This window comes from Megascapheus bottae, chromosome 38 (assembly GCF_031878675.1).
Source record: "Megascapheus bottae isolate mThoBot1 chromosome 38, mThoBot2.hap1, whole genome shotgun sequence".
Taxonomy (NCBI): Eukaryota; Metazoa; Chordata; class Mammalia; order Rodentia; family Geomyidae; genus Megascapheus; species Megascapheus bottae.
The window spans coordinates 4,781,025-4,807,795 of record NC_143546.1 but is presented as its reverse complement, the minus strand read 5'-3'; the positions used below and the strand labels follow the sequence as shown (position 1 = coordinate 4,807,795).

At 50.1% G+C, this 26,771-nt stretch overlaps 2 protein-coding genes across 2 annotated transcripts in view; one reads left to right on the top strand and one right to left on the bottom strand.

Annotated features, from left to right (window-relative positions):
* Window positions 1-3,602: 3,602 nt before the first annotated feature.
* On the bottom strand, window positions 3,603-9,225 carry Thoc3 (THO complex subunit 3). Its single transcript, XM_090325436.1, has 6 exons — window positions 8,952-9,225; window positions 8,107-8,263; window positions 6,667-6,871; window positions 5,552-5,713; window positions 5,347-5,447; window positions 3,603-4,690 (listed from the first exon to the last, which is right to left on the bottom strand). Exons 1-6 carry the CDS (start codon window positions 9,216-9,218, stop codon window positions 4,527-4,529), a joined length of 1,056 nt encoding a protein of 351 aa, XP_090181562.1. The 5' UTR covers window positions 9,219-9,225; the 3' UTR covers window positions 3,603-4,526.
* A 10,103-nt stretch (window positions 9,226-19,328) lies between these two features.
* Simc1 (SUMO interacting motifs containing 1) overlaps window positions 19,329-26,771 on the top strand; it is a 28,009-nt gene continuing 20,566 nt past the window's right edge. Inside the window, exon 1 of the mRNA XM_090325413.1 lies at window positions 19,329-19,643. Coding sequence (XP_090181539.1) covers window positions 19,344-19,643 — 300 coding nt within the window. The 5' untranslated portion in view covers window positions 19,329-19,343. The remainder of the gene's footprint in view (window positions 19,644-26,771) is intronic.

The window sequence follows — 26,771 nt, the reverse complement described above, 5'->3', positions numbered from 1 at the left end:
GAACACAGGACCAGGGCCCTGTCCTTTTTCTTTTTGCTATGGAGCCACCACTCCACTTCCAGGTTTTTGGTGGTTCATTGGAGGTGAGAGACTCACAGACTTTCCTGTCCAGGTTGACTTCAAATCAGGATCCTCAGATCTCAGCTGGGGTAACAGGGCGTGAGCCACCAGAGTCTGCCTGGCGAGGCGTGACATTATCACCATACATGTTTCAATTTCTTTCTCCATAAAAACAGGCTGCCTGGACGACATGATTTCAAGAGTCTTTTCCAGACAGTCCCTGGCTTCCCGAGTCACATCTAATGGGAGGCCTTCGTGCAAATGTGTTTACTAACAACTTGTCCTCATACAAAGCTGAGCCCATGGCTCTGCCAGCCATGGAGAAGAATCAGTGCACGCCTGCGTGAGGAATCTGTTCCAACTGCCAAGTAAACATGAAAGACAGGCTGATAACAGAGCCCCAGGGGGAGCTGACAGGAACCCACAAACCACCCAGGGCCCCAGCATCCACTGAAGAACCAGTCAGGGAGGGGAGGCCAGTCCACGCAAAGCCTCCTGGGACCCCAGCTGGACAGGACATCCCCTGGGACCACAGCTGGACAGGACATCCCCTGGGACCACAGCTGGACAGGACATCCCCTGGGACCACAGCTGGACAGGACATCCCCTGGGACCCCAGCTGGACAGGACATCCCCTGGGACCCCAGCTGGACAGGACATCCCCTGGGACCCCAGCTGGACAGGACATCCCCTGATCCAGGAGGACAGCCTTTGTTCTAGGCTGAGACTCACACCTGGACCCTGGCACACGTGGACGTGTGTTGGTGGCCTGGCTGTGTGGACCCTCAGCTGTCACCTGTGGGTGCAGGGTCCAAACTGGACATGGCTTCATCCTTGGCTCACTCACTCCCTGCAGTGAGCATGCACCAGGGCTGGTACCTGGCAGGGGGCCAGGCTGCTGGCCTTCCTCGGTGGACAGGTGGAGATGGCACCTGCCCCAGCCTGCCAAGCCCTCTACAGCGTGTTTCCACACCCATGTAAGATGGTGGTGGGGCGCTGGGATCCCCACTTTGCAGAGGGGGTCACCAAGACTCAGGCCAACAGGTGAGGGGACCCAGCCATGGTCACCCCATTGGTAAGAGGTGGAGCTGGGGTTCCCTGCCTGAGGACTCTGGACTCCCAGAAACATTTTATTGCCAATCCCAGGGTTTGAACTCAGGGCCTAGGTCTTTCTCGAGTCTAGAGTGCTACCCCTTGAGCCACAGCACCACTTCGGGCTTTTTCTGAGTATGTGGTCCCGAGGAATCAAACCCCGGTTGTCGTCCATGCTAGGCAAGCACTCTACCACTGGGCCAAACTCCTGGCCCCCAGGAGACTGAGATCTGAGAATCGCGGTTCAAAGCCAACCCGGGCACTAAAGTCCATGAGATTCCTATCTCCCATTAAAAAGCCAGAAAACTGGAAGTGGTGCTGTGGCTCAAGTAGTAGAGTGCCAGGCTTGAGCTGAAGAGCTCAGGGACAGTACCCAGTCCCAGAGTTCAAGCCCCACTACCAAATCCCCACCCCCACCCCCCAAAAAAGACGTTCTTGTCTGAACTAACTTTGAACTGTGATCCTCCTATCTCAGGCTCCCTGACGAGCTAGAATGACAGATGTGAGCCAGCGGTGCCCGGCATAAGGATTGGGAGAGCTAATGTGCAGAAATCGCCCAGACGGTTATAAACACAGCCCTCCACTGCTTTCCTCGCCCTGTCCCAAGACTTTAGAGGGCACCTTTGCTTCCCTACACTAATCCAGCCCAGACTGGGTAGTAAGGACCCTTAGAAGCCCTGCTGGCAGCTAGCTGTGAAAATGGATTAAGGATTCCAAGCTCCCTACCAGAGGGAGGAGGAGGAGCTGGGGGGGGGGGGGGGAGAGTGAAAGAGGGAGTGGGGAGGAAAAGGCCCCATGGTTTGAACTGGCAGAAGAGCAATCACTAGTTCCTTTCCAAACCACCCCAGAGTGCCACCCCCCTTTTCTGCACTGCCTGTGCCCTTGAGAAATAAAGGGCACTGCCAGCAAAGCCACTGGCAGGATAAACGCTGTGGCGCAGACAGGGCCATCTCGGCCTCGACTCCACTGCCCTCTGCTGGCCACACAGGGACCTGCAGCGCCAGTGCTCAGTGCCTGGTCTGCCCTTTCTCCCTTTTGGACTTGGGCCCTCCTTTGCTGGTACTTAGGAGGCTAAGACCTGAGGATCCAGGTTTGAAGCCAGCCCAGGGGGAATCCATGAGACTTCTTCACCAGCAAAAAGCTGGCCGTGGAGCTGTGGCTTCAAGGGATCGAGTACCAATCTTGAACCCAAAATAAACATAAAACCAACTAAGATTTGGGAGACGCTGTGTTCAAGCTCCAGTACTACCATTTTAAGATGGTTTAATGCCCAGCTGATAGGCCCCTGGCATGGTGGTTAGGAAAAGCCTGTTGAGAAAGCAGGATCCAGTACCCTGCACACTGCACATTCTGGGGTACTTACACCCCACCTATGGGAAATCATTTTGCTTAGAACAGGGAGCCAGGAATTAAGCGGTTTCACCATTCTGGGGACTGTGTGACCCTGCAGCCCAAATGTCTCCAAGCCAAAGGGGGCCAGTTAAGGGCCCTGCAACTGTGGGCCCAAGTCCAAACAGCTCCCCATCCTGTACCAGCCACATGAGTCCTTGAATGCATGTCATTCTGGGGACCAGGTCTTCAGCCTCAAAGCCTCCTCGAGGAGCTCGGATTAGAGCCACGGGGCCCCGGCTCTGAACCCTAAGAGTTTCACCTCTCTTAGCTGCTGTTACCCTGACTGCTTTGCTCTTCCCCGAGCTCCTCCTCCATCGAGCACGTATTAGGACTCCCATCTTGCCTGGCATTCTGTTCAGATCAGCAGCTTCTGGCCCAGGCATTTATTTCATAAGGATTTACTCAACACCTGCTGCTGCAGAGCTAGAAATTCAGAATCCAGCAACGGACGTGTGTCAGACAAGAATCCCTGGGCACCTGGCAGCTTTGTAGGTTTTTGGGGGGTTTTCTGGAGGGGAGGGGGAAGACAGTCCCTGAACTCACAGATGAGTTGCTTCAGATGGTTACAAGGGCTCTGAGTCAAGTTCAAGTGCATCGGAAAGCTCTCTCACACACACACACACACACAAAACCCATTTCCAATGCTCCCGGCACAGTGCTCCCGTGACATGCTGTCACGACTCATCTTCCAGGAAATCAGGCCAGGTACATCTTTCTTAGGCACGGGGTCACAGGAAAACCCAAGCACCCAAGCACCAAAATGCCAATCGTGGGTCTGATGTTCTCTCGTGTACAACAAACATCATCCTTGAGGTGGAATTCTGGTTTTTTTGTAATGTTCCCAAAACATCAGGATACCCTGAAAATTAACCCGTTCTCCTAGGTACCAAGCCCTCCACGAGCTGTTTCTTCTAGAAATAAAGGTGGAAAGTTTCTTTCCTGGAAAACCTGGCTTTCCTCGAGAAATCAGTGTGCAACTTTTTAACAGGATGGAGTGGCTAAATGCCTTTATTCCCTTTGTCACTCTGCCACCAGGCTCAAAGCTCACGTTAAGTCACACATTTCTATCTAATTCCCCATCCTGATTTTCTCAGTTACAGTCGTTTTGTCCTGGCTTTGTGTTATTTTTATTACCTGGTTCAGTGTTTGTTGTGAGCACACCACTACCTAAATCACGACTTGCCCCTATAGTTTACAATTGTTTGGTTAGAACATTAAATAGAAGCCAGGTGCTGGTGGTTCACATCTGTCAAACCAGCTACTTGGGAGGCTGAGATCTGAGGATCCTGCTCTGAAGCGAGCCTGGGCAGAAACATCTGTGGGACTCTTATGTCCAACTAATCACCAAAAAGCCGCAAGTGGAGTTGTGGCTCAAGTGGGAGAGTGCTAGCCTTGAGCAAAACAAGCCCTGAGTTCAAGCTCCAGGATTGGGACAAAATAAAATACAGACGCACACATACATACATCCTCAAAAAAAGAAAAGAAAAAAATGAAACTGCAAGGCTTCCCTGGAATTAAGAGCAGAATAGTGAACAGTAACACACCATAGTTTTAAAAGTCCCGTAGTTTTTTTAAAAAAAAAAAGCTAATTTTATTAAATGCTCAGTTCTCAAGAGTAGAAATCTTTTTTAAATTATTTAAAATTGAAAAAAAATAATAATAAACCTCCATCTCAACTCCCCCACAAGCCAATAACTGCAAAGCCTCAATAGAGTCAGTCTACCACATGTTAAGAGATGGGGATTCCGCTGCCCCATTCCGCAGAGCCCACTGGGGGGAAGGAAGACAGGATAAGACAGGAAGGGGCGGGAGGCAGCTCGGTGGCACAGGGCCCACCCGGCACGCCCGGGGTCCTGGGTTCCAGCACGGGCATGTAAAATGTGTACCAAGTTACACATACGCAGGAGACCAGCCGGACTTCGGAGCCAGGCCCGGCCTCCCTCGCTGGCCTCCCTCGCTGGGCCTCCCTCACCGGGCCTCCCTCAGGAGTCGTTAGGGAGCCCAAACAGCTTCACTGTCCCGGCCTCCCGGCTGCTGTCGTACTTGCCATCTTTGTCATCGCAGGCAAATGCCAGCAGGGGCCTTTTGGGGTGCCAGGCCACGGTGAAGGTCGGGGACTCACACTGCACCTCCCAAAGCTTGTCCCCTAGAGGAAACAAGGCAGGGGAGGGAAAGAGCCCATGGGCCGTCTGCACACAGAAGCCAAGCTTCCCTTCTTCCCATGGTTCCAGGTTCAACTTCTCTCCTTCCACTGGTTCCAGTGACAGCCTTGAATGCTGCCCCCGAGGCTGGGGTCGTTTTGTTCAAGGCTGGCTCTTGCCCACCTGAGCCACACCTCCACTTCTGGCTTTTTGATCATCAGAAATCAAGAGTCTCATAGACTTTTCTGCCTGGGCTGGCTTCAAACTGTGATCCTCAGATCTCGGGCCCCTGACTAGCTAGGATGACAGGCGTGAGCCACCAGAGTCCAGCTTGAAAACAACAACAACAAAATCTTCATAAGCAGGCTTTGTTGACAGAAAGATTTTATTTTTGGCTTTTGGTGGTCCTAGAGATTGAACTCAGGGCCTTGGCCCTGCTAGAAAGCGCTCTACCACTTGAGCCAAGCCCCCCAGCTCTCTTTGCTTTTATTTTGCACATCATGATCTGGCTTTTTCCCTGAGCCAGCCTCAACTATGTTCTCCCCAGTGTCACCAGGACTGTCCCTTTCTGACCATCCTAGGGGGGATTGGGGGTGGGAGGGGGCAGTGAGGCACAGAGCCAGAAGGCCCGAGGCTGGGACTAAGGGAAGTCCCCACGTACCTGTCTCAACCTCAGCTATGTCGATGAAGTGGTCCTCGGATGCCGACGCCAGCATCTTTCCATCGTGGCTAAAGCTCAGGGTCCGCACAGGCCAATCGAGCCTGGAAGCCGGGGAGGAAGCCGGGGAGGGGCGTGAGGATGGGGGGGTCGGGGGAGGCTGGCATGAGGATGGCGGGGAGGGGAAACAGATCACGTGGCAGCTCACCTGGAGAAGCAGCGCACGCACACCAGCTCGTCCACATCCCACAGGCTGACCAGGGCATCCGCGCTGCCCGTGGCGAAGTACCGGCCCGTGGGGTCGAACTTGATGCAGATGCAGTTGGAGGGGTGCGCGTTGATGGACTGCACCGGCTTTAGCTCTGGGTAGCTGAGAAACAACGTGGATGGCTCGGTGAGCCTGGGGACAAGACGGGGGACACCCTGCCCTTTTCACACAGGGGATTCTAGGATTCTGGAATTCTAGGCATGTGCCTCGATGTGGGGATCGAGGTTCAAAGCCAGCCTGGGTAGGAAAGTTGATTAAAAAAAAAAAACATTTTTATTCATGAACCAGCAAAGGCCAGAAGTGGAGCTGTGGCTCAAGTGGCAGAGCACCCAGCCTTGAGCAAAAAAACATAGGCTCATAAACAAGCACGCGGGGGCCCTGCATTCGAGAAGCACGATGCACCCCTTGGAATTCCCGTGAGAACTCAGTGAAGCATCAAGAGACGTCCAGTGGCCTATCCAGCTCAGAAGTGCCCAATGGAAGCCACTTTTTTCTTTTTCTGGTCAGTCATGGGGCTTGAACTCAAGGCCTGTGCACTTCCCCTGAGCTCTTCAGCTCAAGGCTAATGCTCTAGCACTTGAGCCACAGCACCGCTTCCAGTCCTTCTGGTGGTTCCCTGGAGATGAGTCTCATGGACTTTCATGCCTGGGGCTGGCTTTGAACTGCGATCCTCAGATCTCAGCCTCCTAAGTAGTTAGGATTACAGGCATGAGCCAGAGGCACCCAACCAGAACTTTTATTTTATTTATTTATTTTTTTTGGGGGGAGGGGGGTAGGGCCAGTCCTGGGGCTTGAACTCAGGGCCTGGGATACTTTTTGCTCAAGGCTACAGCTGTACCGCTTGAACCACAGTGCCACTTCTGGGGGATTTTTTTTCCTACGTATGTGGTACCAAGGAATTGAACCCGGGTCTTCATGCATGCTAGGCAAGCACTCTACCACTAGGCCAAACTCCCAGCCTGAATTGCTGTCCTTCAGGCTGGGAGCCTCCCGGCTGACTCCCCCACCCCTCAGCCCGGGACTGACCCCAGCTCAGGCCGCAGCCCCTCTGTCACCTGAGGATGTTGATGCAGCCATTGCCATTGGTCAGAAAGAACATGTTGTTGTCATTATTCCAGGAGATCTCGTTCACCTCGAACTTGAACTGCTCCTCTGCTTTGGAGCGGTGCGTCTTGGCGTCGATGAAGGTGACCACGTCGTCTTTATTGCCCACCGCGATGGTCTGCCCGTCGGGGCTCCAGCAGATGTTAATGTTCTCCCCTGGGAGTCCAGACACGGGCAACGAGGTCACGGGGGACACCGGATCCCCACACCCCAAGTTTACCTTGCTATTCTATCAGAGCTCACTCACTGCGGTCCTGGCAGCACACGTGACCTACCACTCATGAAGTAGCAACGGCGCATCCGACACGTCCCCTACGAAGTCCCCCTCTGTCCTCACGAGGCTTTGATAAGGAGCTAGGCATGGGGCCAGGCGTGGGGCCTACTGGTAGAGTGCTTGCCTTGCAGGCATCAAGACTGGGGTTGGATTCCTCTACCACATACACAGGAAAGGCTAGACGTGGTGCTGTGGCTCAAGTGGTAGAGCTCTAGCCTTAAAGAAAGCCTAAGGACAGTGCTCAGGCCCTGAGTTCAAGCCCCAGGACTGGAACAACAACAAAAAATTCAGACGATGGTGGTTCACACCTGTAATCCTAGCTACTCAGGAGACTGAGGTCTGAGGGTTGGGGTTCGAAGCCAGCCTGAGCAGGAAAGTCCATGAGACTCTTACCTCCAATTACCTGGTCACAAAAAAAGCTAGAAGTAGAGCTGTGGACTCAAGTGGTAGAGCACCTTCAGCAAATAAATAAATAAATAAGCAGAGACAGCACTCAGGTCCTGAGTTCAAGCACCAAAGCTAAATAAACTCCTGGACAGATTTCCAAGTTAAGTGAATCACGGCTGTCTGGCAATTTTCTTTCCTAATGGGCACATACAATATTGGTAGGTCTTCCAGTCAATGACATCTTCCAATCAATTACTATCAGCAGTCTCACGATGTGCAGGCTTATAAATGTAACACAAAACCTTCTCATTTTCTTCTAGAAAATGGTTAATTGGAGATAATCTCACAGGCTGGCGTCTGCCCTGGCTAGCTAGGTACAGATGTGAGCCACCCGTGCCCAGCTAGCTTTTTTTTTTTTTGGTGCCAGTACCAGGGCTTACACTCAAGCCCTGGGCACTGTCTCTGAGCTTTTTTTTTCAAAGCTCAAATGACAGGCTGGCTCCATTTCCAGCTCTGGGTAGTTAACTGGAGGCAAGAGTCTCCTGAAGTTTACTGCTCAGGCTGGCTTCAAACCACGGTCCTCCGATCTCAGACTCCTGAGTAGCTGGGATTACAGGTGTGACCCCAGATCTCATCTTCGCTTATCCTGGTACTCATCTCTCTTCCTACTCTAAGCCAGGACGTCTTCCTGAGTGTGTGTGTGGGGGGGGTGTCCTGTCTGAACATTCACCTTTTGTGTTCACAGTGGCAATGCATTTTGTGGTCCTCACATCCCAGATGCGAATGGTTTTATCCCCAGAGGCAGTGACAAACAGGTCGGGATTGCTGGGATGCCAGCAAAGCTGGTCCACGCTATCGCCATGGCCCCGGTAGTTGTTCTCTTTGACCTTAAAGAACAGAACACAGGGGTCACCCTCCATAGACGTCCTTCGCTGCCCATTCACCTGGCCAACTCCCAACTCCCTAGCACAGCCCTCCAGACTGCGAGTTCATCCACCGCCTCTTACCCCTACCCCACCTGCCCTCTTTCCTGACTTCCCCCATCACTCGACCATCCACATCCCCACTTCCCAAAAAGCACCCCATGGCGTTCAGAGGGGCACAGGAACACAGCTCAGAGACACAGCTCCCCACGCCCTCCGCCAGACTTCACTCTTCCCATTACTACTGTATCCTATTATCATCCTCTTCATCATCATCGCAAGCTTTAAGCGGTCTACAGCTCAACCTCCCTCCTCCCACCCCAGCCCCCACCTCCCTCCTCCCCACCCCAGCCCCTCCCCACCTCCCTCCTCCTCTACCCCAGCCCCCCACAACTCCATCCTCCCCTACCCCATCCCCCACACCTCTCTCCTCCACCCCTCCCCAGCCCTCCCCACCTCCCTCCTCCCCTACCCCAGCCCCTCCCCACCCACCCCAGCCCCTCCCCACCTCCCTCCTCTCCCACCCCAGCCCCTCCCCACCTCCCTCCTCTCCCACCCCAGCCCCTCCCCACCTCCCTCCTCCCCCCCCAGCCCCCTCCTCCCCGCTCCGCCCCCGCTCCGCCCCCCGCTCCGCCCCGCCGCGCCGGCTCACCAGCCGGTCCTTCTCCAGCAGGAAGACGCTGGCCGTCTTGTCGAAGGAGCCCGAGGCGAGGCGGCGGCCGTCGCAGCTCCAGGCCACCGAGTGCACCTTGGCGCTGTGCGCGGGGAACTCGCGCGTCTTGCCGTGGCCGCGGAACAGCTCCTGCATGCCCAGCACGTAGCGCGACGGGCCGCCGCTCACCGCGCTCCAGGCGCCCAGCGAGCCGGGGCCGCCCGCGCCCAGCGCCGCCGGGCCCGCGGCCGCCGCCGGCGCCGCCATGCCGACCTCCCGGTGAGCCGCGCGGCCGCCCGCCAGGGTCAGGCCGTGCCGGCGCCGCGCTGGGTGCCGCCGCCGCCGCCGCTGCTGCTGCTGCTGCCGCTGCCGCCGCCGTCGCTGTCGCCGCCGCGCATGCGCGACCCCGCGACCCCGCCGCGTACGCACGCGCGCGAGGGCCTCCCGCGGGGGAACGGGGGGACTACACGTCCCAGCATGCAGCGCGGCCTCCGCGTACGCACGCGCGCGAGGGCCCTCCCGCGGGGGACGGGGGGGGGGGGACTACACATCCCAGCATGCAGCGCGCCCGCGCGCGCGCGCCTTGGCCCATTCAAACAGTGAGGCTGAGAGGTGGGGGATCACGGTTCGAAGCCAGCCCCACAGAGGACCAGGAACTCAGCTTACCTGGAGATGATTTCAGCGTCTCTTGGATTTTCCTGCCTGGGCTTTAGCTTCTAACCCGTCCAAGTCCCCAGATCTACAGGTTTAGACCGCTGAGATCCACTGAACTAATTTAAAATGGAGAGGTGAGGGCTTCTCTAACCACACACATAACTATGGAGGTATGTACATTTACACACACACACACACACCTTTTGTTGTTGTCCTTCCCTGAGGACCGAATGAGATAGAAGAAGGGGCCTCCTTGCAGCAAATGTGCTTCTTGACAATTTATCCTAATCCACAGCTGGGGAAGAAGAATCAGCACAAGCCTGAGGAATCTGTTCCAACTGCCAGGCAAACAGGAAAAAGACAGGCTGATAACAGAGCCCCAGGGGGAGCTGACAGGAACCCACAAACCACACAGGGCCCCAGCATCCACTGAAGAACCAGTCAGGGAGGGGAGGCCAGTCCACGCAAAGCCTCCTGGGACCCCAGCTGGACAGGACATCCCCTGGGACCACAGCTGGACAGGACATCCCCTGGGACCACAGCTGGACAGGACATCCCCTGGGACCACAGCTGGACAGGACATCCCCTGATCCAGGAGGACAGCCTTTGTTCTAGGCCGAGACTCGCACCTGGACCCTGGCACACGTGGACGTGTGTTGGTGGCCTGGCTGTGTGGACCCTCAGCTGTCACCTGTGGGTGCAGGGTCCAAACTGGACATGGCTTCATCCTTGGCTCACTCACTCCCTGCAGTGAGCATGCGCCAGGGCTGGCACGTGGCCGGGGGCCAGGCTGCTGGCCTTCCTCGGTGGACAGGTGGAGATGGCACCTGCCCCAGCCTGCCAAGCCCTCTGCAGTGTGTTTCCACACCCATGTAAGATGGTGGCGGGGCGGTGGGATCTCCACTTTGCAGAGGGGGTCACCAAGACTCAGGCCGACAGGTGAGGGGACCCAGCCATGGTCACCCCATTGGTAAGAGGTGGAGCTGGGGTTCCCCGCCTGAGGGCTGGGGTTCTGAGACACAGTCCTTTGGTTTGGTTTTGTGTAGGTGCTAGGGCTTGAACTCAAGGCCTGCAAGCTGTTCCTTAGCTTTATTACTCAAGGCTGTACTCTATCACTCAATCCACACATCCACTTCTGGCTTTTTTTTTTGCTGGTTCATTGAAGAAAAGAGTCCCACAGACTTTTCTCCCCAGGGTGCCTTTGAACTGGGATCCTCAGATCTCAGCCTCTTAAGTAGCTGGGATGACAGGTGTGAGCCACTCAGCTAGATATGGACACAACAGGTTCCATGTGGGACAATGGGAAAGACATACAAGATGGAACAAACCCCAAGGGTGTAGAACTATAAGAAGGAAACTGGGTGTCTGTCATCCCAGCTATTGAGGAGGCCGATATCTGAAGATCGCAGTTCAAAGCCAGCCTGAGCAGAAATGTCCTTGAGACTTTTTATCTCCACTGTACGAGCCAAAAAACACTGAAAAGGGAGCTTCGGGTAAGTGATAGAACACCAACCTTGAGAGAAAGGGGGAAAAGAAATGCAAGCAAGAGCTTGAGACTCTGAGTTCAAGTCCTAGTACCCACACTAAACAAATAAATGAAAACACACACATAAAAGGGCAGCTATATAGCATCCTCAGAAATGTACCAAGCAGAGTCCATGTTCTGTAACCATGGTATCCTGGACAATAATCACCAGTGTCAGAAACACTGAAGGCTTTGCCACAGGTAAATTATAGGCCAAGAGCTAGCACGGAAATTCAGAAACCACTCTGCAATGTGCAGTGTGGTTTTGTTTTGTTTCTTGCCAGTCCTGGGGCCTGATCACTGTCTTCGGGCTTTCTCAAGACTAGCGCTCTACCCCTTGAGCCACAGCACCTCTTGAGGCTTTCTCTGTGTATGTGGTACCGAGGAATCGAACCCAGGGCTTTCGTACATGCTAGGCAAGCACTCTACCACTAGGCCAAACTCCCGGCCCACCTGCAGCCCTGAGAAGTGTTTTTAACACTAACATTTCAAAATGTCAACCAACTACCCAGAGGAGGGAGGGAGGGAGGGGATACCCCAAATGCAAATACACAATGAGACTGGGGAGGAGGGGATAAAGGCTGCACCCACAGAAAACACCACACAGAGGCCAGCAGACAGTGTCTGCAATCACAATTCCCCCTTTTCTCCCCCACCTCCCAAATCAGCCTCTCTCTCATGTCTCTCTTGCAATTCCTCAACACCCTCCTGGCTGGTATGAATCTAAAAATATTTTAAAATACTCTACCCTACGCTGAATCTACAAGTATGATCTCATGGGATTCGTTTGCTTTGCATTTTAACTCTTAGTATTTGCATCTATTAGTTCATTGTACAGGCAATTTCATTTGGATGCATCCATATTTGCCCACAAGGCAGTCTGATAAGATCCACCAGCTCTGCTATTTTCCCTCTTCTCCTTCTTAAAAAAAAAAAAAAAAAACCTATATAACATAGCCAGGCACAGTGGCTCGCGCCTGTCATCCTAGCTACTCAGGAGGCGGAGATCTGAGGATCTCAGTTCAAAGCCAGCCTGGGCACAAATGTCCATGAGACTCTTATCTCCAATTAACCACTAGAAAACCGGAAGTGGCATTGAGGCTCAAGGGGTAGGGCAATAGCCTTGAGCTGAAGAGCTCAGGGACAGTGCCTGGGCCCAGAGTTCAAGCCCTATGACTGACCAAAAAAAAAAACAAAAAACAAAAAAACAACCCCAAACCCCCAACAACAACAGCAAAAACCCATAACAGATTGCATTGCTCTTTTTGTTTTTTTTTTTTTGTTTTTTTTTTTTGCCAGTCCTGGGCTTGGGCTCAGGGCCTGAGCACTGTCCTTGGACTTTCTCAAGGCTAGAGCTCTACCACTTGAGCCTCAGCACCACTTCTGCCTTTTTCTATAGATGTGGTACCGAGGAATCGAACCTGGGTCTTCATGCATGCTAGGCAAGCACTCTACCACGGCTCTGTTGCTGACTTTTTGGTGATAAATTGGAAAAGAGTCACCCAGACTTTCCCTGCTTGGCCTGGCTCTGAATCAGTATCCTACAATCTCAGCTTGTGGGAGATAAATGTTCCTTTTAAGAGCTGCCACAAACCTTCCATTGAATGTGACCAACATGGGCTAAGTTCTCATGAACAGAAAGGAATGCAAAGCTACTTGTGTTTCCAGAGATAAAGTCAAGCAGAAACCAATTCTGTTCAAGTCCCCCCTCCCCTTCCCTTCTTGAGGCCCTGTTTATCACTGTTCCCTGAAGACAAAATTGCCACTGGTTCCAGGCCAGCCTCCAGGGAATTTGCCTTGTGCTAATCAAGGACAGCAATGTGAAAACACCCCTCATTAGACAGATGCACAGCTGTACGCCTCCTTTCTCCACACCAGGATAAATCTCCAGGGGGCTCTGTCATGTCATTGCATAAGGCCCTTGTTTTGTTGTCCTCAATGAATGCATAGATTTATAAAACATAGCACTAGCATCAAAAGAGAGGGGGGAGTTGGGGATGTAACTTAACAGTACATTTGCCTAATAGGTGTGAAGTTTGGTCACCAGCACCAACACACACGCACACACACACACACACTACCTAAACTGTATTTATATGACATTGCCAGGTATTTGTTATTGAAGATTCTGTGTGTATGTATGTACACACCTTTGTGGTATTTGTGATTTTGTGCATCCTAGCATTTGAACCACAGCTCCACTCCTGGCTTCTCAGTGGTTCACTAGAGACAAAAGTCTCACAGAATTGGGGCAGGAAGTTTGGCCTAGTGGGAGAGTGCTTGCCTAGCATGCACGAAGATCTGAGTTCAATTCCTCGCTACCACATACATAGAAAAAAGCCGGAAGTGGTGCTGAGGCTCAAGTGGTAGAGCTCTAACCTTGAGAAAGTCCAAGGACAGTGCTCAGGCCCTGAGCTCAAGCCCAGGACTGGCAAAACAAACAAACAAAAGGTCTCACAGACTTTTCCTGCCCAGGCAGGCTTTGAACCAAGATCCTCAGAGTCTTGAGTAATTAGAATAACAGGCATAAAGCCGCCAGTGACCATTTTTTGTTTTAAGAGCATAAAACTGCCCTATTATTTTCTCCTTGGGAAAAAAAATCAACTATATTTAGATTTTCTAGTGTACATGCTAATACTGGAGTTGAACTCAGACCCTGGTACACTCAAGGCTGGTTCTTTTACCCCTTGAACCACACCTCCGCTTCTGACTTTTTTGGTAGTTCATTGGAGATGAGTCTCACGGATTTTCCTGCCCAGGCTGGCTTTGATCTTTCAGCCTCCTGAGCAGTTAAGGTGACAAGCATGAGCTAGCAGCATTTGCTTTATATTTATCCCTATATGATTTGCGATACTTCTACCCAGAAATACCTGTCAGGCCTGCAAATGCATAGTTTTCACCAGACACCTAGCTGGGAACCTTCTAGATTTATTTGGTGCTCTTGACCTTGGCTGAACATTGAAAACTGATCAGACTGGAGATGATTATTTTCCCAATGGATTTTTTTTTTTCTTTCTGGTCCTCTGTTCATAATGAAAGCAGCCGTGTGATTTGGTTTGAATTTAAATGATGCCCAATGGAACTAGCCCGATAGTGAGAATATTAACTAGATCTCATTATGTGCGGAACACAGAAGCAGTTGAGCACATGTGGTCGTGACATTCATTGGGCATTATGGAAAAATGGAGAGTGGAGATGGGAGGGGAAAATATGGAGAATGATGGAAGGGGTGGCGTGGATCAAGACACAGTGTTATGAGTTCATGCCTTATGGAATTGTAACCTCTTTTGTTTTGGGGTGTGTGTGTGTGTGTGTGTGTGTGTGTGTGTGTGTGTGTGTGCGTGCAGGTCCTGTGACTTGAACTTGGGAACTGGGTACTGACCCTGAGCTTTATTTTGCTCAAGGTTAGCATTCTCCCACGTGAGCCACAGACTTCACTTGTGGCTTTTTATTTCTTCTTTTTTGGTGATAGGCGTCTCATAGACTTTCTGCCTGGGCTAGCTTTGAACCATGATCCTCTGATCTCAGCCTTCTGAATAGCTAGGGTGACAAGGGTGAGCTACCTGTGCCTGGCCAAAAATCAAAATCAAACAAACAAAAACCTCTTTAAACAATTAGTTCATAATCAGATTTCAAATGAAAATAAACGAAAAAAGTAGAAACAATAAAATTGCCCAGCTCCACACTGAAGTAAGAATGAGTTCAAGAACGACCTCATATCAAAACCACAGAGAGAGAGAGAGAGAGAGAGAGAGAGAGAGAGAGAGAGAGAGAGAGAGAGAGAGAGTGTGCTAGGTGGAGCCAAACCTTGGTTTTCCCATAAATCAGAAAGGGAAACTGGGAAGGCTGAAGATAAAGGAGGATTCGCTATCCCAGAATCAAAAGAAAGAGTGCTTTAGAGAGAGGAGAAAGGTCAAGAATGCCAACTGCGGTGGCAAAGTCAAGGGTTGTTGGGATTTAGCAACTGGAGACATCTTACCGTCAGAGGCCTTTGTCACTGAACTCAGTGGGATTCCATTTGAGCGAGTGCAAAGCCCAAACACTCAGTCAGGAGATAAAAGGAAGATTTATTACCTTCATCAAGGAACAAGAGCACTAAAGCTATTTGCCAAGCCACAGACTCCACAAACACAGAGAGCTTGATGGCTCTAGGATTTGAACTCAGGGCCTGGGCACTGTTCCTGAGCTTCCCCCCCCCCTCAGGGTTTATACTCTACTATATGAGCCACAGCTCTGCTTCTCGATTTTTCTTTTCTGGTGGTTCATTAGAGGTAAGAGCTTCAAAGACTTTCCTGCCCAAGCTGGCTTTGAACTCTGATCCTCAGATCTCCACCTCCTGAGTAGCTAGGACGACAGGCGTGAGCCACCTGCGTCTGGCTAACACAAGTATATATGTATTCATGGAGAAAAAAAAGAATATGTGCAAAGGGACACATTTCCAAGCATACTTAGCGTAAAGTCTGACGACTGCTGTTTGAACGCAGCTCAGGCAGACAAACCTGAGAGGCTCTGATCTCCAATGAACTAACAAAAAGCTAGAAGTGGAGGTAGATATGGGCCAAGTAATAGAGAACCAGACTTGAGCAGAAAAAGCCAAGTGAGAGCAGGAGGCTGTGAGTTCAAGTCCCAGTAGGGGCAAACACACACAGTGAAGAGAAGGAGGGAGAGGATAGAAGGGGAGGAGGAGGAGGAGGAGGAAAGGAAGGGAGGAAAGAAGAAGATAACAGCAGCAGGGGCCGGGAGTTTGGCCTAGTGGTTAAAGTGCTTGCCTAGCATGCATGAAGACCCAGGTTCGATTCCTCGGTACCACATACATAGATAAAAGCCAGAAGTGGTGCTGAGGCTCAAGTGGTAGAGCTCTAGCCTTGAGAAAGTCCAAGGACAGTGCTCAGGCCCTGAGCTCAAGCCCCAGGACTGACCAGGGGACGTGTGTGAGGTGGGGGGGGGAGGAGAATTCCAGATGATTCCACTAAACAGGTCCAGAGAGACTGTGACCCCGGCTGACCTTGATGAGGGAAAATTTCTTGTCCTCAGAGAGGCAGGGCTGTTCTGGGTCACAGATCCTTCTCCATGGTTTGTTGACATTCTACACAGTATTCTTCACATTCATTTGGGAACATTGGGGGCCTGGCAAAAAAAAAAAAAAAACCATGGAACTTTCACCTTTCTCCAAATAATCCCCTGGGAAAATAGACACAGAGAGGCAAATTTACAGTGTGAATACACTGGCTGGTGCAAACACCTAAAAAAAAAAATGACTGTTCAGGAAAAATCTATGGAGATAGGTTTTTCTCCTGTGCTAAAATCATAGGGTCAAAACGAGCTTAGTCCCAGCTCACTGGAGGCTGAGGTGAGAGAATCCGCAATTTAAAGGCAGTCTGGGCACTGTTATAAGTCTTCCTCCCTCTCACCGGCTGCATCTCTACCACCTGAGCCACGCCTCCAACCCCCCCTTCAGTAATTTTCAGAAGCAAATGATTTCACACAGTGTTAGAGCCACTTCACCAATTCTCAGTGCAAGCCCCAGTACTGCAAAAGAAAGAAGAAGACGGAGAAGGGGAAGAGGAAGAGGAGGAGGAGGAAGAAGAGAGAAGAAAAAGGAGGAAGGGTAGGAGAGAGAAAGAAGAAGGAAGGAAGGAAGGAAGGAAGGAAGGAAGGAAGGAAGGGAGGAAGGAGAAGGGAAGGAGGGAGGGAGGGAGGAAGGAAGGAGAAAAAAGAGTGAAAGAAAGGAAAATAAAGCCATGAGTTTAGCCTTGGTAGGAACACTAGAAAATGGAGTCTCATTCATTTTATTTTGTAACTTTTTCTTTTTTTAAAATATTTTTTATTGTAATTAATAAAAGGGTTACATGATATTTGCCAGACAGAGGGTGCATTAATTCACATGATTTTGTAACTTTTTCAAGAAGGAATTTTCTAATCTCATACATGTTATTTCTCTTCACTTTATTGTCTGCTCCATGGATGGTATCAGGAATGGGGAAATGTGCTCTTTTTGTTGTTATGTGTTTACTTGCTCCCTGTGCTTTTCTAAGTAATACGCAGAACAAATGTCAAACTATATTACAATTTGCATATGGGCTAATTACAATTTTCATATGGGCTAATGAAACGGATAATGATGCATGAAAAAACACAAAACATAACAAAAAAAAAACACCACACATGTATACTGGATGCTTGTGGCTCCTGCCTGTAATCCTGGCTCCTCAGCAGGCTGAGATCTGAGGATCCAGGTTCAAAGCTAGCCTAGGCAGGAAAGTTTGTAAGATGCTTCTTTCCAATGAAGCGGAGGCCTGGTTCAAGTAGTAGAGTGCCAGCTTTTGGGGGGGGGGAAGTCAATCAAGAGCAGGAGGGCTGGGAGTTTGGCCTAGTGGTTAAAGTGCTTGCCTAGCATGCATGAAGACCTGGGTTCGATTCCTTGGTACCACATACATTAAAAAAAAAAAAAGCCAGAAGTGGTTTTAAAGCTCAAGTGGTAGAGCTCTAGCTTTGAGAAAGTTCAAGGACAGTGCTCAGGCCCTGAGCTCAAGCCCAGGACTGGCAAAAAAAAAAAAAAAAAAAAAAACCACAATACTTGGAATTAAACTATGAATTACTGAAAATAACTACAAAGTTATGGAGGGCTGGAACAGAATGTTCTGAAGAGACTCTGTTATCCAGACTGCAAGAGAATTTCTAGAGACAGGGGTCATTGGTCTTATGAGTTAATACAACTGTTTTATAGTTATGATTTACACATTGAGCCTTCTCAGACTGGAGGTTCCAGCCCCAACATAAAAAGAAGAGGAGAGAGTGAGTGAGGGTGAGGGCGGTATCATCCAAGAAGAAATGTACTCCTTACCTGCCTTATATAAATAATCCCTCAGTATATCATCTTTATAATAATAATTTTTAAAATTAAAGAAATAAAAAGAAGAGGAGTCAGGCATCAATGGCTGGCATCTATGATCCTAGCTACTCGGCCATCTGAGATCTAAGAATGGAGACTCAAAGCCAGGTCAGAGAGAAAAATCTACCAGACCCTGATTATCAATTAACCAGCAAAAAGCTGGATGTGGGGGGGGTGTGGCTCACATCTGTCATCCTAGCTACTCAGGAGACTGAGATCTGAGGATCAAGGTTCAAAGCCAGCTCGGGCACAAAAGGACCTGAGACTCTTATCTCCAATGAACCTCTAGAACATAGGTTTGGCTCAAGGGTAGGGCAAAGTAGCCTTGACCTGAAGAGCTCAGGGACAGTGCCCAGGCCAAGCCTGCAAAAAAAGAGAGAGAGGGAGGGAGAGACCCACAGCTCCATTTCCAGCTTTTTCTGTGTGTGTGTGGTACTGGGGAATCAAACCCGGGTCTTTCTGCATACTAGGCAAGCACTCCACCAGGAAGCCAGACTTCTGGCCCCCGCTTGGGCTGTTTTTGAAAGACGGTACCTGCCAGCACACCCACCAGTCTGACCTCTCAAGTAGGTACAGGTAGGAACCAGCACACTTGGTTGGCAATCAGTGTGTTTTTTGGTGGTGGTTGTTTATGAGTCAGCCTCTGGGTGACTCAGTTACTCATTAATCAGAGAACAAGCACCCAATCACCATTCCTTTAGGAACAAATCCTCTTCTGGGTGCATGCATTTTTCTTTTTTTTTTTTAATTTTTGGATGAATACGTTGGTATTCATTTTACCAGGGCAACCAGGAAAACAACACCAACCCAAATAATTCAGATTTCAAGAAGTTAATCCCACAGATACTCTGGCACATGCTTACAAAAAGAAAAGGGGCGGGGAGGGGGGTGTAGGCAGGTGCTGGTGAGCCACAGGCCAGGTCACCCCCACCCTCGAGGGACCCTGGACTGACTGACTGACCCACTGTCAGTCCAGGCCACTAGGCCAGGCAGGGGAGGCCAATCCTACTTTCCCAGTTGGAAGCAGCTGCAGGAGCCACAGCAGCTTGGGTGGCCTCTCTCTCCCCTCCCTCCCTCTGTCTCCCAACACCACCTTCCCGGTGCAGGACGACGGCCTTCGCCTTGACTCCCCAGCTGCCCGCGGCCGGTGGGCGTGGCCGCACGGAGGGGCGTGGCCTGGTTGTCTGGGGCGTGGCCTGGTTGCCTGGGGCGTGACCGGAGGCCGAAGGGGCGTGGCCTGCGGGCTGGTAGCTATGGAGGGGGCGTGGCCGGGGTGTCCGGGGCGGGGCGGAGGGCGGGAGGGGGCGTGGCCTGCGGGTTGATGGCCCGGGTCTCCGCCTCCGCCGCCGCCGCCGCCGCCGCCGCTGCTCTTCAGCAGCAGCGGAACCTGAAGTCGCGGTCGCCGCCTGGTCGCCGCCGCTACTGTCGCCGCTGCCGCTGCCGCCTGGCCGCCGCCGCCCGCGCGCGGGCTCGGCCGGAGGAGCCGGTAGCCATGGAAGACTTCATCGTGATTTCGGACGACAGCGGTTCCGAGAGCTCCGGGAGCGCCCGCTCGGGCCGGGCACGGAGGCTCCGCCGGGCCCTGTCCCGGACTCCCGGCGCGCTGCCCCGCCGGACGGTGGTGAGTGAGCGGGCGGGCGCTCGGGGCACCGCCGCGTCGCCGGGCCGCCCCCCCCCCCCGGGCCCCCCGGCCTCGGCCGCCCGGCGCCTCACGGTGGCCGCCGCTTCCCGCCTGGCCTCGCCGGCCTCGGGGGGGCCTCGAGGAGGGCGGCCTGGGCCTGGGGAGGGGGGGCGGCCCCGCCGAGCACATGGACGACGTTGGCGCAGGCTGCGGGGGTGACCCGGGCCCCAGCCCGCCCCGGAGCCTTGGCGGGAAGGACCGAGGGGCAGGAATGGGGGGGAGGGGGGGAGGAGATCGGGGGGGAGGGGGAGCCCAGCCAGGCCGCAGCTGCCACCCGGAGGACCTCAGTGGGGTCCCCCCTCCTCCTCCTCCCCACATCCCCCACCTTCCCGGGGCTGCGTGAAACCCGGGGAGCGGGGAGCGCGGGGCCAGCCTGGGCCTCTGCCCAGCCAAGGGGGGGCCCGGGGAGGGGACGGAGGGAGGGGGGGAGAAACCGCTGGTGGAGTTGGAGAGGAGGGCGATGGATGCCGCTCTGCAGACGCGTATACCCTGTAAGCAGGCCCTGAGGAAGAAGTGGGGGGCCCCCCAGCCCCCCCTCCCCTCCTGCACGCTTTCTTTCTCCTCTAGGCCCCCCCCCACCCCTGCATCTTTGTCCTTGTTCCTGAATTGGGCGAATCAGATCTAGCTGTGATATCCTTTGCCTTTCCAGAATTCTCCACGGATGTTTAGTGCACACACACACACACACCCCTCCCTGCCTTTATATAGTCTGGCGATGTTTTAGGGATCCATTACGTGAATACAGAACCCAACCTGCTCTATCAGCCAAGGTGATCGCATTCAACAAGTAGTAATTGAATGTCCTCTCAAAAAGGTAGGAGGCGAGCAGCCGTCCATCAAAAAAAAAAAAAAAACTCCCTACAGACTCTTCTCCTCCCCCCTCCCACCTCTCCATCTTCTCAAGGCCATAGCTCAGAAATAGAAGAATCATTTAGCCAAACCAGGCCCCTGGCTCACGTCTGTAATCCTAGCTAGTCAAGAAGATGAGTTCTGAGGACCAAGTGGTGATTGAAAGCTACCCACCCAGGCAGAAAAGTCCTTGAAGCTCCAATTAACCAGCAAAAAAAAAAAAAAAAAAAAGCAAAAGCTAGGAGTGGAGGTGTGGCTCAAGTAGTAAAGCTCCACCCTTGAATGGAAGAAGTCAAGGAAGAGAGTTCAAAACCCAGAGCCAGCACACACACACACTCACCAAGAACAATCAAATTGGTGTTATGTGTCTAGACGTTAACAATTTTAAGGACCCCCCCCAAACACACACACACACACACACACACACTTCCTGTGCAAATACTCCTTTCAGAAGGGTTCTGGTATCTGTTCCTCCAATTCAGCTTTCCAGAATGTATGTAGGCCTCTTCTGTGAACCATTTCCTTTTGGTTCCCAGGTACAGTGCCAGGTGATGGATCACTGGAATTGATATCATGCCAAACTAATGTAAGTTGACCACCAGTGGTTCGCACCTCCAGTTGTAGCCAATAGCTACTCAGGAGGCTGAGATCTGAGGCTTACCACTGGAAGCCAGCCTGGGCAGAAAAGTCTGTAAGACACTTCACCAACAAAAAAGCCAGAAGTATGGAGCTGTGGCTCAAGTGGTAGAGCACTAGCCTTGAACACAAAAGCTCAGAGCACACCTAGTCCATGAGTTCAAACCCCAGAATTGAGGAAGGAAGGACAAAAGTTCAAGTACCTGGGAAAGTTAGTAGATAAACATATACAATCTTAATGTATGTAAAAAAGAAAAAAAAAAACATCCATGCCACATTTTCAGAAAATGACACAATAAAACTAAAGCCCAGCAATAAAATCTGAGCAAAAGAAATGTAACTACTCAGTCAGTGACCTAATTATTTCAAGATGAGCTTCTATCTGCACCAGACCCCAGGTGTGAGAGTTACTGCTTTCTAATTTTAAAATCAAATATGTTCATTGATAAGGATGGCCTGTGAGAGTCAAGGGAGAAAGAAGGCTGGAGCTAGAATAGCCACAGCCTGCTAAACAAGGCAATCAAGTAGACGGAATAAATAAAACAGAAATTCCTCCAAATTTTTGCGTGGTTTCCTCCAGTGGTAGTTAATTCAGAATTATATTGGAGCTGGGAGTTTGGCCTAGTGGTAGAGTGCTTACCTAGCATGCATGAAGACCTGGGTTGGGTTCCTCAGGAACACACACATAGAAACAGCCTGAAATGGTGCTGTAGCTCAAGTGGTAGAGCTGTAGCTTTGAGAAAGCCCAAGGACAGGGTTCAGGCCCTGAGTTCAAGCCCCAGGACTGACCCCCCCCCCCAAAAAAAAATTACAGTGTGATGTCACATGCATATTGATATCCAAATACTGGACTGTCACTCCTATTTCCCCAGCGTGTATGTAGATAGAGATATACACAGATATGCACAGACATAGGTTTTATGCACTGTTATCACCTGCGTTTGCTTGTGTATCTATTACTACAATTGAGATTCTTTTTGTTGTTGTTGTTTTTGTTTTTTTTTGTTTGTTTTGTTTTGTTTTTTTGCCAGTCCTGGGATTGAGCTCAGGGCCTGAGCACTGGACTTTCTCAAGGTTAGAGCTCTACCACTTGAGCTTCAGCACCATGTCTGGCTTTTTTCTATGTATGTGGTACCGAGGAATCGAACCCGGGTCTTCGTGCATGCTAGGCAAGCACTTTAACCACTAGGCCAAACTCCCAGCCCCTACAATGGAGATTCTTTATAAGGCTATTTAGGAGGCATGAAGTTTGTGAAACTCTTACCTCCACTTAACCAGGAACTAGCTAGAAATTGGAGGCGTGGCTTAAGTGGTAGAGCACCAGTCTTGGGGGGAGGAGAGGGGCCAGGCAGTGGACTGGGAAGGTGGCTTAGTGGTAGAGTGCTTGCCTAGCATGCATGAAGCCCTGGGTTCCGTTTCTCAGTAGCACATACACAGAAAAAGCCCCAAGAGGTGCTGTGGCTCAAGTGGTAGAGTGCTAGCCTTGAACAAAAGAAGCTCAGGAACAAGTGCTCAGGCCCTGAGTTCAAGTCACAATACTGGCATGTGCATGCAGGAGTATACACACACACACACACACACACACACACAGGGTTCTAAAGCTGCAACATTCAAAAAACTGTTCATGTTGCCCTTTTAACTACAGCAGTCTTTGCTTCTACCACTACCACAATCCCACTTTCCTCAGCCTCAGGTAACAACCATCAGTTAACCTATTGTCTCCCGCTGAAGACAGTCTATACAACCAGTCTCCTCCTTTAGAATGTACTAGCTTAGGGAATTAGGAAGCTCTTTAAGATTGTCCTTTGTTGGGCCGGGAGTTTGGCCTAGTGGTTAAAGTGCTTGCCTAGCATGCATGAAGACCCGGGTTCGATTCCTTGGTACCACATACATAGAAAAAAGCTGGAAGTGGTGCTGAGGCTCAAGTGGTAGAGCTCTAGCCTTGAGAAAGTCCAAGGACAGTGCTCAGGCCCTGAGCTCAAGCCCGGGACTGGCAAAAAAAAAAAGGGAAAAAAAGAAGCTCAGAGGCAGCTCAGTCCATGCTCTGAGTTCAGGCTCTAGGATAAGATATATAATATATATATATATATATATATATACATATGCCATTCCAATATGTATAATAGGTGTGTGGTGGTAATCCCATTGTGGTTGTCCACTTGCATTGGCTAATTTGTATGCATCTCTGTGAAATGTCTATCTACATACTTTATTTTCTAGTTGGATTGCTTTTTAGTAGGGTTCTTGTTTTGTCCTATCTGTGAAGTTATAGGACATCTATATCCATTGTTGAATATGTGATTTATAAAGATTTCCTTTCAGCCTATGGCATGTCTTTTCTTTGTCTTCATATAACCCTCCACAGAGCAAAAGGTTTTTAATCAAATTTTATTCATTCACATAGTGCTTTGGGTATTATCCCAAAACTCTGTCTAGACCTAAAGAGTTTCTCCTGTATATTTTCTTTTCCCTCGCTAAAACATTCTGGGCCTAGTAGCACATACCTATAATCACTATACTCTATAGACATTATAAAAGGACATTTTAAAAGCCAGCCAGGACCGGGAGTTTGCCCTAGTGGTTAAAGTGCTTGCCTAGCATGCATGAAGACCCAGGTTTGATTCCTCGGTACCACATACATAGAAAAAAGCTGGAAGTGGTGCTGAGGCTCAAGTGGTAGAGCTCTAGCCTTGAGAAAGTCCAAGGACAGTGCTCAGGCCCTGAGCTCAAGCCCAGGACTGGCAAAAAAAAATAATAATAAAAATAAATAAAAGCCAGCCAGGGTAGTATAACATATTCAAAGCCAACTTAAGCTGGGTAGCAAGATCCAGTCTAGGGAAAAAAAAATGGGAAGCAAAGAGAAAAACTAAGGGCTGATTCAACCTGGTTTTCACAAGACATGCCTGTGGGGCAGACAAGAATGGTGCAAACATCTCAAGGCACCTCCATGAACCATGAAAAAAAAAATCTCCCACTAGAAGAAATGACACCAATTCTGTACAACTTCTTCTTCCAAAAGACTTTAAAAAAAAATTTAAAAAGTCAAACATTTCCACCTCATAAAATGAGATCAATAAATACCCTCACAACACCGCCAAAGACAATAACAAATTAAAAAAAGCACAACAAAGCTATAGAACAATCTCTCTCTCATGAACACTGACAGAAAAGTCTTCCAACCAAGTGAGATTGATTCCAAGAATTTCGAGCTGGTTCAATATTTGAAGATGAATTAATGTCATCCATCCGATTTACAATCGTAAGAAGAAAAGCTACATAATTATGTCAGTTGACTTGACAAAAGCTGATGTCCAATCATTTAAAAATTAACAAGAGTGGCTCATCCCTGGACTCCTAGCTACTTATGGACACACCTGAGGAACATGGTTCAAAGCCAGCTCAGACAAGAAAAGTCCATGAGACTCTATAATCTTCCATTAACCACCAAAACACCAGAAGGAGAGCACAGAGATAGGAAGGCATTTCCTCAGAATGACAGCTGATCTTATGTTCCTGTTCAAGATGAACTAGAAATCTCTTTTAAAAGAGATACAGATTGGAAAGGGGAAAATAAAAACAAAATCAACCTCCAGGGACTAGGAATTAAGACTATTGGTAGAGTACTTGCATAGCATGCACTTGAGCCTTGAGCCTTTTTGCCTCTATCACTTGAACCTTCTGGCTTTTTGCTGATTAATTGGAGATAAGCAGCTCCAGGACTTTTCCTGTCCAGGTTGGTTTTGAACTGTGATCCTCAGATCTCAACCTCCTGCATAGCTAAGGTGATAGGCGGTGCTAAAACCAATTTGAAAAAGAATACATCCAATAATGCAATAATCGAGACAGTGTCGTCCTTGGAGGAACCTAGAATAAATCTTTTTTCTTTTTTCCTTTCAGTCTGGGTTTGCAGTCCTGTGCCCCACCCCCCAGACCTTGCACTCTACTTCAGACCAACCTCCTCAGCCCAGAACTGACACGCAATGAGATGAAAATATACCTCAGAATAGACACACACACAGTAAACCAATTGATTTTCACCAAGGTGCAAACATGCCTTTCCATTCATTCAGTGGAGAAAAGGTGTGATTTCAACGGGTAAAGTTGGAATAATGGGACATTCGAAGGCAAAAAGGAAAGACTCTTGACATCACATTTTAAGCAGGATGCTGGTGGGTCACACCTGTCTTCCTAGCTACTTAGCAGGCTGAGATCTGAGGATGGTGGATTCAAACACGAAAGTCCTAGAGACTTATCTCTAATTAACCACCAGAAAACCTGAAGTGGTGCTGAAGTTCAAGTGGTAGAGTGCTAGCCTTGAGCTGAAGAGCTCAGGGACAGTGCCTGGGCCCAGTGTTCAAGCCCCATGGCCAAAACAAAACAACCTTCACTTTACATCAAAATAAATTCAAAATAGATCAGAGATTTAAATGTGTGTGTGTATGTGTTGGTAACTGAGGCTGGAACTCAGGGCTTAGGCACTGTCTCTGAGCTTTTTCACTCAAGTCTGGCGCTCCGTCACATGAGCCACAGCTGTATTTCTGGCTTTGTATTGGTCAACTGGAGATAAGAGTCTCATGGATTTGTCTGCCTGGGCTGGCTTCAAATTGCAATCCTCAGAACTCAGTGCCTGGCAAAAACATAAAACTTTTAGAAAATGTAAGTAAAACATTTCCTGGCCAATGGTTAAGCACAGAGGTCTTCGCTGTGACTCCACAGACACAATCCATAAAACCCCCCAAAATATGATAAATTAAGTTTCGTGGAAAGGGAAGAGTTTGCGCTGTGCCATTCTTTGTTTAGAAGATAAAAGAACAAATAAGGAGAAAAGGCCTAACTAACATCTGACTTTAAGATTTGTATGCAGATTATAAGAACCTTAATAGAATACAAACAATGACACCATCATAAAGCTAGAAGAAAGGGTGTAGAGAAACTGGATCGAATTACTGGTGGAATGTAAGGGGTACGCCCACTCCTGAAAACATTGGCAATTTCTCAGGAAGAGAAACATAAACTTACCATATGACCAAGTAGGACTTTTCTAGGCATCTGCCCAAGAGACTTGAAAACATTATGTTCACACAAGGACTTACACATAGTCATCGTAATAACCAAGTGAAATGTTCCCAGCCACTGAAAATGAACACATCTCTTAATAGTGCCTTCATGTAAAAAGCAGTGTAGCCAGGCGTGGTGGCTCACGCCTGTAATCCTACCTACTCAGGAGGCTGAGATCTGATTATCCTGCTTCAAAGCTAGCCCGGGCAGGACAGTCTAAAACTCTCCAATGAAGCATCAAAGAGCCAGAAATATAATCCTATCTACTCAGGAGGCTGAGAGCTTTCCAGCCCAGGCAGGAAAGCCCATGAGACTCTTATCTCCAATAAACTACTCAGAAAAAGCCGAAGTTGTACTGTAGCTCAAATGGTAGAGTTGCTAGCCTTGAGCATAAAGAGGCTTAGGGACAGTGTCCAGGCCCTGAGTTGAAGCCTCAGGACTGGCAAAAGAAAAGAAATGCAGTTCTAATATATATCACAACACAGTTGCCTCTTGGAAACATGCTGAGTTAAAAAAACAAAACAA